The sequence below is a fragment of the Mobula birostris genome, chromosome 9 (assembly GCF_030028105.1).
Source record: "Mobula birostris isolate sMobBir1 chromosome 9, sMobBir1.hap1, whole genome shotgun sequence".
Taxonomy (NCBI): Eukaryota; Metazoa; Chordata; class Chondrichthyes; order Myliobatiformes; family Myliobatidae; genus Mobula; species Mobula birostris.
In genome coordinates, this window is record NC_092378.1 from 109,397,523 (window position 1) to 109,419,613 (window position 22,091).

The 22,091-nt window shown below is 42.1% G+C and overlaps 1 protein-coding gene across 1 annotated transcript in view; it reads right to left on the reverse strand.

Annotated features, from left to right (window-relative positions):
* Positions 1-2,038: 2,038 nt before the first annotated feature.
* Positions 2,039-22,091, reverse strand: part of LOC140202959 (glutamine-rich protein 2-like) — a 58,054-nt gene continuing 38,001 nt past the window's right edge. Inside the window, exons 13-17 of the mRNA XM_072268602.1 lie at positions 13,371-13,454; positions 9,062-9,142; positions 7,457-7,501; positions 7,232-7,303; positions 2,039-2,640 (exon numbers count right to left, since the gene is read on the reverse strand). Of these exons, the coding sequence (XP_072124703.1) occupies positions 2,567-2,640; positions 7,232-7,303; positions 7,457-7,501; positions 9,062-9,142; positions 13,371-13,454 (356 nt within the window). The 3' untranslated portion in view covers positions 2,039-2,566. The remainder of the gene's footprint in view (positions 2,641-7,231; positions 7,304-7,456; positions 7,502-9,061; positions 9,143-13,370; positions 13,455-22,091) is intronic.

Sequence of the window (22,091 nt, forward strand, 5' to 3'; positions counted from 1 at the left end):
ATACTGCAATTGTAAAATATACTCTTAAACTAAGTTTAAAAATCTACTTACATTTTTAAAATTCCAGTTCAATTAGATTCTATTTGCAAAAGCAGAAGAAGCAGCAGCAATGCATTTTAATGAAAAGATACACACACTTCAACTGGTTTAAAATTTTCTTGGAAATACAGACTCACCGGTTCATTTTGGAGCACTGCAATTGGCTGTATTTGAATGATTAGCTTCTTCATTTCCATTCTGAGGAGGACAAAATACTTTCACTGGACCTCTCCCTTAAACAAAACAATGTTATATTTTGTTACTCAATGTACAGTAATTTATTATATTTTAATGTAATGTTATTATAAAGAATAAATCTGACAATATACTAACGTTACACTTGTGATTTTCAGCAGTGTCCAATCATACACTTACATAACTACTGTAAAAGACTGCATTAGCTATGCTTTGTCAATGACAAATCACATGCCCTATTTATAAAACTGCAGACTATGTGTTTTTGTATGATATCATTTACATTTCTTGAACCTCTAACCTTACCCTTTCATTCCAGGAATTATTTCAAGTACATACTGTAAGGCAAGCAATCTTTGTTCAGTATGTGAAAATAACAAATGGAGCCCATCAAAACACAATTCTCCTGTAGCCCACAATGTTAGTGATAATAATTAAACTATGGATAGTCAAACCCATGGATATGCTATAACTGTGAGAATATATTGCTATATGATTCATAGATTGGCACTTTGTCTGCCTGTGCTGATGGGTCTCCGAGAACTGCAACATGCACATCAATGTGTCTAGTTTCTACACCTGTGCAGTATATAGAACATACTGGAGGTCATTCTGTCTCTGCACTCACCATTGCCTGATGGACCACATACTTCGCCCCTCGACTTTACTCGAGCCACAGCTGATCTATTGGATGTAGCCTCTTTTTAATTGCCTTTATTTACTTGAACTATTTCTGTATGCTTCTGATGATCTCAGAGGTTGGTAAACAGTGCAAAGGTCTTCTCGTAACATAAGCAGTTTGACTTTCCTGAGCTCTTGTCTAACAGCCTTGAGATGGTTGGGAGCTGTTGATGGTGGCCACAGAACGCATGGGGTGGATCCAGTTTGGATCCCCCAACTTCATTTAACTCTCCTGTACCATTACTGCTGACATGCCCCTGAACTCGTTATAAACTCTTGCTATTTCACATCTACATGCTGTAGCTCAGCCACCATCATTTTGTACTTTGATGTCCACTAGCTTTCTCACCTTCCTGCTTTTGAGAAAACCAAAATCCATGCCACATATTTTCTAACCACGACCTAGATCCTTCTCAATAACTACAGCCCTAGATTGAACCAGTTTGCTATGAACCTTGGTATTCCATTTGACCCCAAGATGATCTTTGGATTACATATTCTCTCTGTAAGGAGGAGGACACTTCCTGCTTTGTGACCAACCTACCTTATTCAGCTCACTGGCAGTTGTTACATCCAGACCCTTATTTGAATGAAATCCTTGAGGCCATAAAATCATTCTGCTTCCCACAACCCAATCACACATTACCACTGCATGCAATTCTGCAGCAAGAAACCTCTTTTAAAGTTCTTGCTATCAAGGCTCTTTGTGGCCTCCATTCTCTCTACTCTATAATCTCCTCTACCCTACAACCCCAGAGACCATGTGTTCTGGTTTTTTGATCATCTCTGAGTTGAATCACTCCATCTGTGACCATGCCTTCAGCTACTAAAAGCCTGAGCTGTGGAACTCACCAGGAGTGTTCCTCTCCCTCTGCCTCTTTAAGACCCCCCCCCCTTGAAATCATTTCAACAAGCTTGCCTCCAACACTCCAGCAAAGCACCTTGAAATATTTGCTATATTGAAGATGCTTTGTGATTATTTTATTGATGTGGAAAATGCATGTGTAGGTATAAAGATAATACATTCTAAAGCTATTTGGAGTATTATACTTTATAACAATGTCACATTTTTCTTATTATTGAGTCAATAAGTTTTCTACAAGGATATGCTAAAATATGCATCAACAGGTGTTTTATAAAAGTCTCAAAAAAAGAGATGTGTCCCTCCAGAAAACTACTCAATATTCAAAATATATTTCTCTAGGATTGACTTCCCTCCCATCCAAGAAGCACTTATTTTTTTTTAGCTCTGCTGTATTCCAAGGCCCAAACAACAAACAAGTTACAAACATGCAGCAAATTTGTTCTGTGCATGTTTACTGGTAGACAACTCCAACAACTCTAATGCAACTCCGAAAATAACGTCCAAGTAGAATGAGGCAGGCAGAAAAGCATTCTGCTAATCCTGACAAAACAGAAAGAGTGCAACCATTCAGTAACTGTGAAGAAAGATTAATGTGAAATGTTAACTGTTTCCCTCTCCACAGATGCCACTTCACTGGCAAATATTTCCAATGTTTCCTATTTTATTTCAGATATTCAGTATCTGCAGTATTTTGATTCACAAATCAGGAATGATCTTTTAACGTATGGAATATCTGAACAGTGCACACATGGCACCAGTTTCAGGTCTTCATGTTTTCTCTTTTCCTCAGGATGATGCTTTGCCACAGGACAGCTTCAACTTGTTCCAGTCACAATTGGGAATAGCACTGTTCTTCCCATCTAATAACAGACAAAAAATTCTGCTTTAACTGTCAATAACTGGAATTAGTCACTCTTCTGCTAACTGCCTTCACAGCTTGCACAAAGCCATTTTCTTTACATTCATTTTGCCAATGTTTTTTCCATGTTTTTCAGCAGGATATTTATATAACACTGCTTCATATTACAAAAAAACCTCTACTAACTCATCCTCACCCTTCTGTAGGATGAATTGCTTCATGACACTTGGGACCAGCGCAACCCTTTAGGGAAAAATGCAGTTCTAAAGTAACCCAGCCACACAGAGGAGGATGTTTTAGAGATAAAATGTGAGAAGTGCCAGCGATGTTGAGGGAAGAGGTGCCATGTGGTTAACTATTTCATGGACTTTTCCTTCTTTTCCCCAAAGGCAGTGTTGCAACACAGTCCTGGCTAAATTTGTTTCCACCCAAATTCCTAACATGTTACAGCTCAGTCCCTGCAGCATAGACTTGGAGGGAACCCACTTAGTTCAGAAATCGGTTCACAGAAATGAGGGAGAGGAGTTCTTTAAAGTGCCAACCCTACAGGGCAAGATCAGGGAATGGCTGACGATCTGTGACACGAGTCCAAATGTCATCAAAGACGGTAACAATGCAGGGTTTATCAGTCCAGTGTTTAAGCAAAGATTGTGCACTGTCAAGTGAGCATGGAAAAGAGTTGGTTTCGACATATCAAATGCAGGGAACACTTTTTCATGAATTGCTGGCATGAAAGAGTATTTGTGCACTCCCCCATGAAGCATGTGATCTCATCAGAAGCAGCCACAATGCTCCCCGAGTCATCAGCAACAGTATTCATGATCAAAGCTACAATCAAAATTAAGGCTTCACTATCTTCTGCCATTTCAAAAAGCTGTGAAATGCACTAACAGGGCTTTAATCACTTTACTCAGCTCCTGCGGTCTGCTCTCCTACAGTGAGATGGCCCAAAGGCATGTTAACAGCACACAAGAAACTTGACACACATTCTCTCAAGATGACAGCATGTATGGTTCTCTGTGATCCCTTCAATATATCTGGCTTGATGCCCAAAACATAGTCAGACCACATGTTCTGACTGGTGAAGGCTGATAACTCAAGAGTCAAGTTATCACAGTTCCTAGCTCTCAAAGGTCACTGAATAATGTCACTTTCTGAGCATCTGTAGAAGGCACTAAGAAAAAGTCTTATAATAGCATGGACCTCCACAAGATATATAAAAGAAAACAAGAACTTAAGACACAAACAAGAGAAAATCTGCAGATGCTGGAATCTGAGCAACACACAACAAAATGCTAGAAGAACTCAGCAGGCTGGGCAGCATCTATGGAAAAGATTACAGTTGACGCTTCAGGCCGAAGCCCTTCGACAGGACCGGAATTAAGATGTCACTTCGATGAATTTAAATTTTACAAAGAGGCCACACCCTGTTTATGTAGCAGCTGTATATGTGGCAAAGTCAGGCAAAATTTATTTAAACAATGTTTGGTAGTAAAGAAGATTGTTATTGAAGGGAATCAGAATCAGGTTTTAATATCACTGATAAATGTGAAATTTGTTGTTTTGCAGCATCAATACAGTGCAATACATAAAATTTAAATAAATATTTATATTAAAAATTAAAAAAACAGTGCAAAAAGAGCAAAAATAGTGAGATCGTGTTCATGGATTTATTGTCCATTCCAAAATCAGATGGCAGAAGGGAAGAAGCTATTCCTAAGACATTGAGTTTGTGTTTTCGGTCTCCTGCACCTCCTCTCTGATGGTAGAAATGAGAAGAGGGCATGCCCTGAGTGATGGGGGTTCCTTAATGATGGAGGCATTGTCTAGAGACATCATGATTTGAAGATGCCCTCAATGCTGGGGAGGCTAGAGCCTGAATTTGCAACCCTCTTCAGTTTTTTCTGATTTTGTGCAGTGGCCTCTCCATGCTAGACTTGTTGCTACCAGTTAGAATGCTCTCCTTAGCACCTCTGTAGACATTTATAGCGCCTTTGCTGAGATACCAAATGCCATCAAACTCCCAATGAAATATAGCTGCTGATGTGTCTTATTTGTATTCGCATCAACACATTGGGCCCAGGATAGATTATTAGAGAATGACATCCAGGAACATGAAACCGCTCACCATTTCCACTACGGATCCCTCGATGAGGATCAGTGTGTGTTCCCTCAACTCCCCCTTCCTGAAGTACACAATCAGTTCCTTGGTCTTACTCATGTAGAATGCAAGATTGTTGATGCGATATCACTCAACCAACTGATTTATCTTACTCCTGTATGCCTCCTCATCACCATGCTAATTCAAATGATATTTTGGGTGGGAAACAAAGGTGGGATTGAGAAGGACGGGAGCCAGTTCATTGAAATCCTTGCATATAACTCCGGCTTATAGCTGGTAACTCAGATCTTTCCTTCGTAGCCACATTCCCAGCTCGTGAAGGGTCCTTCTTTCCTTACACGCGTTAACCTCTTTTGAATTGGCAACAATAACACATTTTCTCATAGTTCAGCAGACTGGGGGTAAGTCTGCTTACAGTTTAGGAATGAGGGCAGAATACACTGGCATTCATGTAACTGGATATGAGGTGGTTGCTAACAGAAAGCTGATGGACAAATGCATAACATTAATGAGACTATTCTAACACAAGGACATCCAGCTTATACCTCATAACAACAATACTGCGTATATCACAACTTACTCAACATGTTCACAACCTCACTAAAAGTCATATAATATCATGGATATGGTGAGAGAAAAAAATAAAGAAACAACTTTTCAAATTAGGGCAACAAACAAAGGAAGCTCACTGTCCGTTTAGGACAACATTATTTCCGGGCAAACAAGATAGCTCTTAAAATCTAGCAGAGATCTTTGGTTAACTATTTGACCCTGATTTTTACCTAACAGAACAAGCTGTTGACTCTTACTGATCTAGTGCCTTGACGAGATCACGAGCAAGATGGCAGTGCTTGAAGTTATTTAAGCCTATAATGATCATTATTACAATTCTGATAGATATTAGTCCAGTGTTCCTGTTCTGCATCCCTTTCCAAAGCTACATCGGCCATCATAGATGGAGCTTGTAAGTGGACAGGACTATGGGAGGATCCACAGAGATCCCAACTTTCCTTCTAGAAGAAACACTCCTGACCTTTCTGTAGGGTCCTCTTTTGCCTCCCGATCCTTGTCACAGTTCAGTCTTCCAGTAAAACACTGGAAGCCTCCCCATGGGATGAATTTTAAATCACAGAGACTGTGGTGTCAGTGGACTTGTCAGCATATTTGAAATGCACCCTACTTGCTTTGTGTAACCATCTCAGCTGCCAGACGTGTTCAGTAAAACAGAAATCAGTAGGATATACGGACCTTTCTGATAGCAATGTAGCTCAGTCATCTTGATTGCACAAGAAAGCAGTGAAGCTTTTCTGGCTCAATGGTTTTAATTTTAAATTTGTTATTTAAATTAAAAGGAAACTTTTTAAACACAGTTCATTATTGTGTGAAGTATGGATATCTGCAATCAGTCTTTGAAATAACTCTCAAATGTTGACCATTCCTAGCATTTTTTTTTTTTGCTTTCATTTCAGATTTCCAGCATCTGCAGTATTTTTAATTTTCAGCTCTGAAATGCTGTTGGCTCCCTATGAAATTTAACAATCTCTAATTATTGCATACTGCCTTGTTTTATCTTTGCAGTCTTATTAACTCAGAAATATGCATAAGTATCAGGTCAATAATTCATCTGTCAAAAGCAAAATAAATATTTCCAAATATTATTCCTTCACACTCACATAAACTTTCATCCAGCAATATTCAAACGAACTCATTTGAAGCTCACCTAACAAATTATTGTGGGGTTATTTTCGTCTTTGGATAATGCATAAAGGGCGATATTGATTATTATTAAACTGCACAATCTGCAGTACTTGCCAAATGAAAATGTAAGCGTCCAAAAGGTAATCATCTGTGATTATTGAAACCAAACTTCTCATTCTTGAATACCTTATTTTACCTATACAGCATTGTGTGAAAGGCTATAGTCCTCCAGCTTGTGAACATTACAAGAGGAAGATGCTAATTTTATTCCGTCGTTTAGTAAAGCTAACCCTAAATATCTGCATAGATTGCAGTTCAGAATGTCGCTTGACATTAACTAGGAGGAGGAAATTGGGAAACATTAAGCATCTGCAGATTACTGAAATGCAGATCTATCAGTCAGTCAGTCTGTGGGTGCCGTCCCGAATCTGGGGTTGGCGGCTCTGCACCTCCATCTTCATCGATCTTGCGCTCTTTTTTCTAGTCTCAGCATAACTGAACCCAGCTTCCAAAGGAAGCTGAATATGCCAGGAACTTGTTAAGAGATGGTGTACTGCAGAATTTGTTATTGGAAGGGATGATAGAAGGAAAGAGGGAAAGAGGAAGGCAGCAAATATATACCACAATATAAATTATTGCAGAAAGTACATAATTTAAGCTTCAATTAGGTTTCCAGAAGTTGGAATGTCATTACATAATATCCTCATTTCCACTGTTCAGCTGCCAGCACAAATTTTACTAAATAGATATTAATAAAAAGACTAAGAAAAACCTGGGCATTGACTTAAAGCTTCTTGATCTAGATGCTTCGGACACAAGGAATCTGAGCCCTGCGTTAGAGTAGCTGAAAAAAATCAACCAAAATCAAAATTATGTATTTGAATTACAAGCTGCAAGGAAATTATATTTTGTATATTACAGAAATCTTCTTGGAAGTAAATCTATTTCTAAAGCTTTTAATTAAATAACATAGTGTAAAAATCAAGTTTTTAATTACCTGAATTTCCAAATTCTTGTGTCGATTGTGGAGCACACATTGCAGCTGTAAGAAGTATTTTAAAATACTCACAATTGTATTTAATATAATTATTACACATAGTTCTTTCCAAAACTATTCAAGCAGCCCATATATATATATATACACACACACATACATATATATAAAATCTGAACACAAGAGATTTTCCACTTCAGGATCATGAATATGACCCACATACAGCTTCTGAACAGTCTAGATATCTATGAGAAGGCAAGAATGGAGCAACGATTGTGTGCCTGCACCTGGAGGTTGTGGAAGGGAGGTAGAGAGACTGCTGAATGTATTAGAAAGGCATCACTGGCACTTTATTTCCTAGCTGCCATGAGGAAAGACTGAACACAGAAAGACCCATGGTAGGCAATGCAGACAACCATCACTGAGGACCTTCTCCAGAAGCTGGAGAAGATTAGGCCCCGGTGGAGATGGGGGTGCAACTCAGTGTGGAGAGTGAGGGGAACAAATGATTGTTTGAGGACCAACAGTCATCAGGATGCTACGAACATTAAAGATTTGACTGAGAGGCCAGGCACAAACCTTCATGTTCTTTCCTGCCCATAAGCAACACTGGAATGGTAGGTAGCTTCGAACAGTTCTAACCTCCCTTCAGCAGTTGGAATTCTAGAGCTCAGGGAAACAGCTTCCACAGCTGTTTATTTCTGATGCCTATTTAAATCTAAAGGTTAGGACTCTTAGTTAAATATTAAATCCCTGAAATGCCTCTGCAAGTTCCTTAGATGTCACTGAACCCACTACAGCTAAATCAAAGTCAGCACATTCAAAGCCAGGTTACAATAAGTTTCATACTGCTACGTATTTATCTGGCCCAACACATGACAGAGGTACGAGCAATGTGAAATAACTTCCAATTTCTCCTTGTAGATAATTCTATAACAGGATCATCAATAACCCCATTTGTTGAATCATTCCCACTGCCAACTCCTATCCTAATACATTTACATCCTTCGATTCTTCATTAGTTCATCACATTCATTCTGATGTTTCCATTAGGGCCAAATTTCAGCTTCAGCTGGGTGTAGTTGTTGCATCTGGGAGGCGGAAGAGCTGGGAGGAACAGCAGCTCTCTTATCCAGAGGCAGTATGTCACAGAACCACCCTTGATCAACTGATCTGAGCTCTAGCAATTGCAGCCATTGGTTCACAATGGTGGCCACCTGCTGCTGATGTTTACTTGCTCACATGGGAAAAAGACTGAGACATGGATAAAAATCAGAATAATCCATCAATTTACCATGAGGTCCACCTGCAGGATTCTTGTTCCAAATTGTAAAAACGTCTCTGACATCAACATAAACATTTCCCAAGTTAAGTATCAATAGTAAAACTCCCCTTGCACTCTCCACTACTAATTTAGTTTAATACAGTACAACTATAAAAGACATACTGTTGCATGGGCTGAACCAAGGAACTTTGAATGAAAAACATTCACTCAAAAGTCATTCATCAACTAAAGCCTAAAGCTTAATGTTCTGAGCTGAAGGGCAGCTTTACTGAACTATTCTACTGCATAAACTACTCCTTTATAGTCACTTAAAAATTCAGTACCCAGGCATCGACAAATGTTTGAAATATCTTGTGCTGTGGGCCTCTGCTGAGCAAGATCTGCATCAGTGGATCGACCGAATCCTGAAAAATAACAACTCCAAATAAATACTGACAAACATTCTTGATTACACACACAGCAAAGCAACCTCTGTTGATGATAAAAGACATACTGGACTCCAATTTAACAACAACATAAACCAATTCAAAACAAATAGTTTGAAGCAGCAAACATATAATCGATAAAATTTGGTATGATATAATGGCATATTTTCAAGGATGGAACCTCTAGCGCAGGAGTTCCCAACCTCTTTTATACCATGGACCCTTATCATTGACTGAGGGGTCCATGGACCCAGGCTGGGAATCACTGCTCTGGTGTCACAATACAAAAACTTCACCACATATTCCATTATTCTATAACGAGTGGATAAAATGATACTGAAACAACTAATATAAAATTAGAACTACTTCAGCTATTGGATATTTATAAATGACTTTGTTTGGAGCAAGTTTGTGAGTGTCGAGAGGTTCACGTGGGGGGAGGTGTATGTGTGGAGTCTGTGAGATGTATAGATTGCTTGAATGTGGAGAGTTTGTGCAAGCTGTCTTCGTGTTTGTGCAAGTGTGTGTTTGTATTGATGTGGTATGCGTCGGGATATATATCTGTATTCGGGGAAGGAATGTTCAAAGCAGGTTTGTGAGACTGGGTGTGTGAGGCAGTAATGTAGATGGATCCATGTGGATTGAGTGTGAGACAACTGTGTACGAGCAGGCTCAATGTGGAACAGGTACATGAATGAAGGATGCGCATGCTGTGTGTATTATGCACACCCAATGCATGGTGGGAGCGTGGGCACACGTAAATCCCACCCATTACATGGTGTTACGACCCTGCTCTAACCTCCAGGGATCAGACACTCTAACTCTCTGGAATATGGATAGCTGGTGTGCCCCCTTTACAGATTTAGGCCCACCCTGCTAACTGGTGGATTCTCGTCTATGTCTAGTTTAGAACTCTGTCTTTGTTTCAGTCCCGTATTGTGTCTCGGTTCTAGTCTCGGATACTCCAGCTCTTGGGTCCTAACCATCCTCACCTAGATCTCTTGTCACACTAGGACTGAGCCTAACATGGACCTAGCGGGGGATCAGAGCCTCTTGCCAGCTGTGGGCAGCTACAACAAGAAAATTCCAAGACAGAGCTGGGACATACACGACCTCCAGGTTGACATGCATCAACTGTCATTAGGAGGAAAGCAGAATCGCTCGGGTGAGGCTGTTAGCCACTCTGCGGAGTCAGTCCGTCTCCCGACACCCAGAGGGTCTTGGCAGTGACCCAGGCTCTTGCCACGGCTTCCTCACTCAGTGTCCATTGTTGTTTGAATTCCAGCCGTCCCAGTTCCTTACGGAGCATGGAAAGATGGCCTCTCCTGACCAGGAGGACCCTAGCCTGGGCAACCACACACTGAGGGTAGAGGTCAGAGAGTGCTTGGATGCAGAGGAATTCCTGGACACCACAAGCATGGTGTTCCAGTATTCCGTCCATTGGAGCAAACAAAGCCTCAGATTGTCTGATGATAGTGCATCAGGTCAGTTGGTCAGCAGCTGACTAAACTACTGAGTTTCAGACTTTGGCCAAAGAGAGTAGCTGGAATGAGGTGGCCTTGGCCATTCTGTACCACCATGGTCTCTGAGGTGAACTAAAGGATGCCCTTGCCTTGGGAGAACCAGTAGAAGACTTAAGAGGCTCTGATCAATCAGTCTATCTACATCAATAACCACCTAGTGGACAGAAAGTGTGACTATCAAGAGGTTGATGAGGGCTAGCCCGAGCCCGGCCTCAATGCATCGCAGTTCCACTTCTTGACCTCGGACAATGATCAACCAGTCTCCTACTCAAGACCCTGTCGAGCCCATGCAAATTGGCTGCACAAACTCTCTGCCGATGAGGGGTCCCAGCGTCAGAGTCGAGGCTGCTGCTATTTCTGCAGGGAAGCAGGTCACCTGCGGGCCGAATGTCCAATGCTGCAGCCATCGGGAGAACAGCTAAGACTGGCCATTGTACGGAGCAACCAATACTCCCAACTCATCTGATTCTGGTGTCACTCTGAAGGCTGAGATCTCCTAGGGAAAGGACCAGCAAGAGGTGAATGCCTTCATGGACTTTGGGGCAGCTGGCAATTTCCTGGACTTGCGGGCTGTCCATCGACTCAACATACCTCTGCAGGAGTTGAACCAGCTCACTTCTGCAACTGCTCCGGACAGTTGTGTTATTGGGCTCCGGGCAGATCTTGTAGCCAACATCAACATTGCAGATGAGGACAGAGGAACATGCAAAAGATAGTTGTTTCTGTATCATCGATTCTCCCCATATATTTCTGATGCTCAGGCACTTTTGCCCTTGGCTGTCTCAGCATAACCCTTCCAGAAACTAGAAGGAAGGGAGGATCATTCCATGGTCCAGTTGTTGCAAGAGGGAATTTTTTCAGCTTAGTGACTTTCCTGAGACAAACGGCCAACAAGGAGCCAGACTTTTGAAACTTGGAGCCCTTGGAAGACCTAGTCCTGCTTCCTAGGGCAGATAAACCAGCTCCGGCCAATGAGACCATGTGGGTTCTGATGCTGTCTAGTCGGGGGTTCACTGGAACAAGAGAGACAGGTGCCCAAGTATTCCGGAGCTCTGGCAACCAAGCCTAAGGGATCCAGTTGCCAGGTCCTATATGTAGACCCTTGAAGCCTAGTCCCAGGAGCACAAAGACCATTTGTAGCACCTCATTGCCGTTGTCTGAGGATACAGCTGAGGACTTGTACTCTGATGCAGTCTTTGTTTCAACTAAAGACTCCAGTGAACCTATGGAGGAGGCTCTGAGGTCTGCCAAATCACCACAAGAACATCAGGAGTCGTTCAGAGGGTAGTTGTAAACCCAAGCTGGTCAAAATCCCTTCCGTCTACAAGGATTTGGAAGAGGTCTTCAGCAAGGGAAAGGCCGCGACTCTTCCGCCACACCGACCCTATGACTGCGTAATAGATCTACTACATGGTACTGGTCCTCTGCGGGGTTGATTATATGCGCTCTCCGACCTGCAGGGAAGCGCTATGAAGGAGTACATAAAGAAGGCTGTTATCATGGGATTCATTTGGCCTTCCACTTCACCAGCTGGCGCAGGCTTCTTCTTTGTGCAGTAAAAAGACAGGAGCCTGCGGCCATGCATTGATTATAGAGGGCTGAATTACATTACGGCCAAGAATCGTTACCCCCTTCCACTCATGAACACTGCCTTCAAGATTCTCCAAAGGGCAAGCGTATTCATGAAGCAAAACTTGTGGAAAGCATACAATCTGGTTCCAATAAAGGATGCTGACGAGTGGAAGACAGTATTCAACACACTGACAAGGCACTTTGAGCACCTGGTCATGCCCTTCAGCCTTGATCACACCAGCAATATACCAGGCCTTTATAAACAACATGTTCCAGGATGCTCTCCAAAAGTATGCCTTCTCTACTTGAATGATAACTTAATCATCTCGAAGTCCATGTAAGAGCATGTCGCTCACGTCAGAGATATCTTAATGAGGCTTCTAGATCATGGATTTCACGTCAAACTGGAGAAATCTGAATTTCACATAACCATGATTTCATTTATGGGTTTTTATTATCTCTGTTGGCATCCTCAAGATGGACCCTACTGAGACAAAGGTAGTCAGAGATTGGCCTTAACCATCCAAATGAAGCAAATCCAATGATTCCTGGGATTTGCCAACTATTACAGAAAGCTCATTAGGAACTTCACCTCAGTGGCAATTCCACTGACAGCACTAACTAAGAGATCCTTGGGCCCTTTTGTTTGGACTACCGAGGCGGAGGGTGCTTTTGCAGAGCTCAAAACAATGGTTCACGATAGCTCCCATTTTGGTTTTACCTAACCCGGACCTTCCCTTCATCGTGGAGATGGACACCTCAGACGCTGGAGTGGGTGCAGTGTTGTCTTAATAAACTCCTTTGGACAATAAACTGCACCTGTGTGTGTTCTTCCCCAGGCGGCTATCCCCCGGCAAAGGTGAACTACGACATCGGAAATAGGGGGATGCTCTTGTCCAAGATGGCTTTGGCATCACTGGTTTGAGGGGGGCAAGAACCCTTTTATTGTATGGATGGACCACAAAAGCATGGCTTATATACAGGAAGCTAAAAGACTGAATTCTGGGGAGGCCAGGTGGTTTCTCTTCTTTAACTGCTACAGTTTTGTCCTGACCTATCAACCGGGGTCTCCCTATGAAGTTTAACTTTACATTCATCAAAAAGGGAAGCACCTTGGCATCGACAAATGTTTGAAGCATCCTGCGCCATGGCCCTCTGCTGAAGATAACATGGATCAGGAGGGCGAGGACCCATACCTGAAAAATAGCAACCAAAAATACAGAAAATTAGATTAGGTTCTCAGTACACGCCACCCATAAATCCCCCTTCATGGTGTTTGTGGTCACCTTGCAAGCAGCAAAGATGAGATAGGTTTTCAAGGAGATATAACAGAAAAGTCTGGTTGGAGATGGAAGATGAAACCAACGAGAGCCAATGCTACATAAATAATAGAGGAAGCTGTCCAATGAATCAACTAGGTCAGAAAAGTGGGAAGAATAATATCTGGCTTCCGAGGTGCCAGCCAGCACAATCCCCTCTTTCCTCTCTGACTCTCCAGAATATCATAGACACCAAATTTCATTCTTATACTTTTCTTCCTCTCCCTCAGTTAGCACAACACCATTACAGCTCAGGGCATTGGAGTTCCTAGTTCAATTCTAGCATCTACATGAGTAACTTTGTTCCTTCTTCCCATGAGTACATAGTGTCGCTCCGTCTGCTCCAGTTTTCTCGCACAGTTTACAAGACATACCGGTTATTAGATTAATTAGCCATTGTAACTTGTCCTGTGATTAGGCTAGGGTTAAAAACAGGCGGGCTGCTGGGTGGTGCAAGTCGTTTGGGAGGGAGGGACGGATGGATGAATAAGAAAGGTCAATCAATCAGCAAATGAACAAATACCATTACTCTCAATCATAGGTCAGCTCTTTCCATCCTTGCAAAAGAAGAAAGCACAGAACATCAAGGTGAGTCAGAAAGCCAGATATGGGCCTTTCGCTGAAAATAAACACCTGTACAGGAAACCATGGAGATTATTGGAGTCTTGCCATATCTGGTCATCACAGATGGAGGATGATTAGCTACTGAGAGAAATGGTATTCTCACTGGTGTTATAAAACATGCTAGATAGGAACTGAGATCACAAATCAACAATCTCAATTTGCACCTCTGGAGAAGAGATGGTAGGGATCTTAGACACATCATAGGCGTGACCATTTTCAAGAAAGAAGGCAGATCTGAATGTAGAAGCTACAAAAAGGACTTTCTGCTGTCAATGACTTGGAAAGGTATTATTAAGATCAACCCTAATCATTAGGCCCCAGCCCTACTTCCTTGCTCCTAGCTGAAGAGTTTCTTCTTGAATTATAAAGTAGATTTCTCCTTTCTTAAGGCAGTATCGACATGGTCATCATTGCCCATCAACTCCAGGAGGCAGCAGCAACTAGCCCTTTTTTGCTTTCACCAAAACCTTTGACTGTCAATCCAACATATCTGAAAAGCATCCTACCCTACTCATATGTGGCTGCCCTTAGAGATTCATCTCCATCTTTTGCTCCAATGTTTATATACAGGACATGATTTTAACCAATGCATCCACAAGAGATCCAAACTCAGTCCAGATGAGTGTCAAACAAGATTATGTCATTCCCTAACCCCTTTCTTCACTCTTTCTCATCACAGTAATGCATCTCATCCTCTAAGCTTTCAGCCAGAAGGAAGTTAATCTATAGAACAAATGAGAACACCCTTACTACATTGCTTCCACTCCAGAAGCAAGGTCACCCAACTACAATCACTGAAAAGCAGCATTCAGATAACACTTGCACCTTCAGAGGCCAAACTCCAAGTTGCTACCAACTCTTTCACTGAAGTGTATGAAAGAATGGGAACTTAACGTATCCAAAAATAAATCTTTTACCACCTGTACAATAACAATCTTCAACAATAAAGGTCCATAATGAGACACTGGAAGACGTGAACCATTTACCACCACTCAAAAATTAAAAGCCGATGAAAAAGTATATCAACTATTCTTCAGTTGGTCAGAAACTGATATGGGTTATATTGTAGTCATCTGAGGAAATGCGTACTTGACAATAAAGACCTCGAACCCAGCATGAAGCTTGTGGGTCTTTTGCAGCAGGTGCATTAAAGCACCAGACAATTACACTGTTTCTCCACAAAATTCTCCAAAGCACCAATATCAACATTCTTTTTTATGTCCTACATTGAGGTCCTAATTAACCATCTTCTCAACACAACAAGTAGAAAATAAATCCATAGCTCAATCATGACATGAAATTTCTAGGTGAACAAAGGAAAAGGTTCAAGGATGTTCTCAAAACCTCCTTGAAGAAGAGCAATATTCTCACTGAGTCTTGGGAACTTCTAGCCCTCTAAGAGTCAAAATGGAGGAGCACTTAAAGAAACAGAGAACCTTACATCCATTTACTGAAAGCACAAAGAAACCCATCATTTCCTAAATTTCCCACAATCCACCTCATCAAGTACCTCCTACCACATCTGCAGGGAGGTCTGCAGGACCAACAAAAGTCCCATCAGTCACTCCATATCTGATAGAATTTAAGAGGGACCGAATCGATCCAAGGGTCTGCGTCAAAAGATGACACAATTAGCTATTGTTAAAAAAAATTACATACACTATTCTATTTTACTGACTTAACATCAATAGTGAATCTCACTGAGTGTACCGTATCTCAGAATACAATTCCGTCACGCACAATTATATTTTAAGTTTCCTGATTTTATTTATATTGTCACCACTTTCCCATCCTTTGTTGTTGTTTGGTGGAATTGTAGTTAAATTAGTTAACTAGCAACTAGAAGCTTGGCTGTTAATCCAGAAACACAAGTTCAAATCCCACCACTACAGCCAGGGAAAAAGAAATTGGTATCTCTAATGGTGACCAGAACACTACCAGAGCAACCTTTCAACAAAAGCATTGAGAGCAAACGTCTTCATACAAGTACTTTGACAGCTGTATCACAGCTGTAGGGAAATGGGTTCAATCCTCAGCTTGGGTCCTGTCCACGTGAAGTTTGCATGTTTTCATTCTGAAGGTCAGTTTCCTTCTCATTCCAAAAATGTGCTGGTTTGTAAACTTTTGGCCAGTATAAATTGCCCATAATGCAAATAGACATGGGAAGTTTTGGGATGATCTTGATAAGGCCAGTTATCAGAAATAAATAGCTCACAGCTTGACTAACATTGCAAAAAAACTTCAAATTTTATGAGTTGGAGTAATCTGCCACTGTGTGGGCAACACTCTTGATTTTAATTCATCCAGACACTTATAGTTCATCACGCTTCTGCACGTTCAAGTCCATACAGAGAAAGCTACTGACTGAACAGTATTGTGGGTAGGTGGGTTCAGTTTTCTATTATATTCCTTTCATCATCATAGCTGAACACCAAACAGCCAGCCGCTCTAGTGTTGTTTGGTTGACGTTGAGCAGGTCAGTGTCAGCTAAATCAGGTGAGAGTGGGCAGTTGCGCAGAACATGTTCAATGTTCTGTACCCTTTCGCCACACTCACAGGATTCACTGGTCTTTAAACCCCACTTCACCATATTGTCTCCCGTCCTACAAACTCCCGCTCTCGCTCTGTTGAGACTGCATCATTTCCGTCTGTCAAGCAGTGCCCCGTATGGCAACATTTCTGTGGGGTTCTGGCTTCTGTTTGTTGCCAGAGGTCAATCCTGTATGTTTGGGGGGATGTCCCGTGCGGTAGTTCCTCCACTGTAGCAAAGCTTTTCCTCGATTTTAGGCGGTTGGAAACTGGCACATGATGATGTAGTGGGTGCCGCGGATCCGAGTTCTGTTTACCTTTTTCAATTTTTGTTGTAGTGTGTCTTTGGATCTCTGGGGGAGCAATGCCTGCAAGTGTGTAAATGATGTTAGTGGGTGTGGGGCACAGTGTGCCCATGATTATTCTGCAGGCTTCATTAAGCAATGGGCCTATTTTCTTCGCATGGGTTGATTTGTCCCACATAGGTGCACAGTATTCTGCAGGTGCATAGTAGAGTGCTAGGGCAGTTGATCTAAGTGTGCGAGCATTAGCTCCCCATTTCATGCCTGCTAATTTTTTCAAGACAGAATTGCGAGAGCCAACTTTCCCTCAGAGCTTTTGGATGTGGGTGGCAAATGAGAGCGTCCTATCCAGCGTCACGCCCAGGTAAATTGGAGTTGGATGGTGTTCCAGCTCCTTCCCACACCAGAAGATCTTGAGTTTCCGAGCTGCTTCTCGATTCTTCAGATGGAATGCACACACTTGAGTTTTTGATAGATTTGGGTTCAGAGACCATTTTTCATAATACTGCTTCATTGCTTCGAGGACTGCTATAGGTCGTACTTCAACTTCTTGGAAGGAGTTAGCTTGTGTTGCTATGCATAGGTCGTCTGCATAGATAACCTGCGTGTGTTAGGAAAGGTTGGTTGGTCATTTGTGTAGACATTAAATAGTAGAGGAGCCAGGACTGATCCCTGTGGTAGTCCGTTCTTTTGTGGACGCCACCTACACTTAATTCCATTCATTTCTACATAAAATCTATGATTTTCTAGGAGGCTTCTTATTACTTTGACTGTGGTTTCGTTCTTTAACATTTTAGATAATTTCAGTAGAAGGCCTCTGTGATTCACAGTGTCCTATGCTGCTGTTAAGTCAACGAAAACTGCCCCTGTAATTTGTCTCATTTCAAAGCCATCCTCAATATACTGGGTTAAGTTCAGGACTTGACCGCAGCAAAAGCAGCCTGGCCTGAACCCGGCTTGGTCTGGTATTAGAAGATCTTCAACTAAGGGGGATATTCTTTTCAGTGTGAGTCTCTCGTAGAGTTTATAGAGGGTACAGAATAAGGAAATAGGTCTGTAGTTTTTAGAAACGTTGGGGTCTTTATTGAGTTTTAGGAGAGCACCAAATTTGGCTCTTCTCCACTTTCTAGGTATCTTTAATGATCTTAGGCAACAGTTAAAAAGGGACAGAAGCCAGTGGAGTGCTTTAGGTCCAAGATGTTTAAGGAATTCATTAAGAATCCCATCTATGCCAGCAGGTTTGTTGGATTTTAGCTGTGATACTTCATCCTTTAATTCTTCTAGGGTGAGAGGTGGGAAGTTGTTATTCCTGTTTCAGAGAGCTGATTCCATCTCCTGATGTTGCTTTTTCTTTTGCCTCCGTTCCTTGTTATTTGGTCAACCATTTAGTATCAGTTGGTGGGCAACCTGATTGGGTGTTAACACAGCAATTCTCTGTGGTGGCCTATTGTCTGAATTGAGTTTCCGAACAGTTACCCATGCCTTGTTACTGTTTTTGGTCATGTCTGTGTTTTCTATCAGTTCCCGCCAATGCTGTTCTCTCTTGGCTCAGTAGGGATAGAACTGACTCTCCCATTTCAACTGTGTCTTGACCAAACAGGTCTTGGTTGTATAAGTTGACATACTCATCATAACTTTGCTTGATATCACTAGCCAATCCCTGAATATATTTGGTTCTTCAGCCTCCAGATATGTTCTGCTGTGCTACTTCCCAGATTAGTCGGCCAAATTCATCATAATGATCAGGTTCTGGTGGTATGGTATCGATAAGTTGATCAAGGGATTCTGCGAAAGATGTCCAATTTGCTTTTCTCAGGTTAAATCTTGGTACGTACTTTGATGGTACAGGTCACAGAACTGGAAGGGATTCTACCTGGACTGGACGATGTTGGGATTTAGGTACATGTTGGAGGACTGTTCGTGTGAAGAGGTTGGAGCTTGCCGAAGTACAAAGGCAAGGTCTGGGTTGTATCCTTTTCTCCATCTGGCACTTCTGAAGGTAGGGGTGTCCTTTGACTCGTATAGTAGCTCAAGGTTGTTGTTTAGAGCCCATGATACAACTTCTTCTCCATTTGCATCATCACCTTCATATCCCCAACTGGTGCTATGGCCATTAAAGTCACTAATAATGAGGTACATTTTGTCCTGGAGAACTAGGTTAGGTGGCCACATGAATGGTTCATTAGAGGGTTTGTAGATCAAGATGATATTTATGTGTTTTGTTTCAACTTTCAGAAGTGCCATTGAGCCAGCCTGGATGTTTGCTGTGCTCATTACTATAGATTTCTCTTTAACAAAGATTGTACTTCCAGAAGTTTGGCTAGGGGTGTCAATAGCCAAGTGCATTCCTGGCACATAGGGCTGGTTGTTCAGCCTATGGGTTTCTTGTGTGCACAAGATGTCCGGGTTTAAGTTTGCCAGGATTTCTGCTTTACTGTGGCTGAAGCCTTCGATGTTGCGGTTAACGATTTTCATGATTTCCAGTGGGCCGAGGGTTTATCCTTTTACCACCCACTGGATCATTCGGTCTGGCCTGTACAAGTACCCATCTCTGCAGTTGCAACCTCACATTCTCAGCTATCACATTCAGTAGTGCAAGTGCTATCCTCTTTCACCATACTGTATCCCTACACACTACCAATCTGGATTTAGGGCATGGAGATTTTGCAACCTTCCAAACTACAAAATAATAATTCTGTCTCTTTTCCCATCAACTCTGACAGGAATCTTATAAAGAGATGAAATGCACACGATGTATTAATTCATCATTTGCTGTGTTCATGTCTACTGGCATGATTTAAGTTAACATCCGACCCTACTATGATACCTTCTTCTGCTGCCTAAACATCAGCCGAGAAAAATTCTCATTTTAGCACACTACTTCGCAATAATGCATACTACTGATAAACGTAGTAAGGACGAATATGGCCTTGAGCAGAAGTGCACAGTGAGCAAAAGTGGAATCACCGAATAATGGAAATGAAAATTGAACTGATGGGGGAAGAGTGGTGTGGGAGAATCTGAAGCCATCATTGATGTACTTCTACCTTTCTTTTGGACTAGTAAGTTGGCCAATTTCATAGAAACATAGAAAATAGGTACGGGAGTAGGCCATTCGGCCCTTCGAGCCTGCACCGCCATTTATTATGATCATGGCTGATCATCCAACTCAGAACACCACCCCAGCCTTCCCTCCATACCCCCTGACCCCCATAGCCACAAGGGCCATATCTAACTCCCTCTTAAATATAGCCAATGAACTGGCCTCAACTGTTTCCTGTGGCAGAGAATTCCACAGATTCACCACTCTCTGTGTGAAGAAGTTTTTCCTAATCTCGGTCCTAAAAGGCTTCCCCTTTATCCTCAAACTGTGGCCCCTCGTTCTGGACTTCCCCAACATCGGGAACAATCTTCCTGCATCTAGCCTGTCCAATCCCTTTAGGATCTTATACGTTTCAATCAGATCCCCCCTCAATCTTCTAAATTCCAACGAGTACAAGCCCAGTTCATCCAGTCTTTCTTCATATGAAAGTCCTGCCATCCCAGGAATCAATCTGGTGAACCTTCTTTGTACTCCCTCTATGGCAAGGATGTCTTTCCTCAGATTAGGGGACCAAAACTGCACACAATACTCCAGGTGTGGTCTCACCAAGGCCTTGTACAACTGCAGTAGTACCTCCCTGCTCCTGTACTCAAATCCTCTCGCTATAAATGCCAGCATACCATTCGCCTTTTTCACCGCCTGCTGTACCTGCATGCCCACTTTCAATGACTGGTGTATAATGACACCCAGGTTTCGTTGCACCTCCCCTTTTCCTAATAGGCCACCATTCAGATAATAATCTGTTTTCCTATTTTTGCCACCAAAGTGGATAACTTCACATTTATCCACATTAAATTGCATCTGCCATGAATTTGCCCACTCACCCAACCTATCCAAGTCACCCTGCATCCTCTTAGCATCCTCCTCACAGCTAATACTGCCACCCAGCTTCGTGTCATCCGCAAACTTGGAGATGCTGCATTTAATTCCCTCATCCAAGTCATTAATATATATTGTAAACAACTGGGGTCCCAGCACTGAGCCTTGCGGTACCCCACTAGTCACCGCCTGCCACTCTGAAAAGGTCCCATTTAGTCCCACTCTTTGCTTCCTGTCTGCTAACCAATTCTCCACCCACACCAATACCTTACCCCCAATACCGTGTGCTTTAAGTTTGCACAATAATCTCCTGTGTGGGACCTTGTCAAAAGCCTTTTGAAAATCCAAATATACCACATCCACTGGTTCTCCCCTATCCACTCTACTAGTTACATCCTCAAAAAATTCTATGAGATTCGTCAGACATGATTTTCCTTTCACAAATCCATGCTTTGTCCGATCATTTCACCACTTTCCAAATGTGCTGTTATCACATCTTTGATAACTGACTCCAGCAGTTTCCCCACTACCGACGTTAGGCTAACTGGTCTATAATTCCCCGGTTTCTCTCCCCCTCCTTTTTTAAAAAGTGGAGTTACATTAGCCACCCTCCAATCCTCAGGAACTAGTCCAGAATCTAACGAGTTTTGAAAAATTATCACTAATGCATCCACTATTTCTTGGGCTACTCCCTTAAGCACTCTAGGATGCAGACCATCTGGCCCTGGAGATTTATCTGCCTTCAATCCCTTCAATTTACCTAACACCACTTCCCTACTAACATGTATTTCGCTCAGTTCCTCCATCTCACTGGACCCTCTGTCCCCTACTATTTCTGGAAGATTATTTATGTCCTCCTTAGTGAAGACAGAACCAAAGTAATTATTCAACTGGTCTGCCATGTTCTTGCTCCCCATAATCAATTCACCTGTTTCTGTCTGCAGGGGACCTACATTTGTCTTTACCAGTCTTTTCCTTTTTACATATCTATAAAAGCTTTTACAGTCCATTTTTATGTTCCCTGCCAGTTTTCTCTCATAATCTTTTTTCCCCTTCCTAATTAAGCCTTTTGTCCTCCTCTGCTGAACTCTGAATTTCTCCCAGTCCTCAGGTGAGCCACTTTCTCTGGCTAATTTG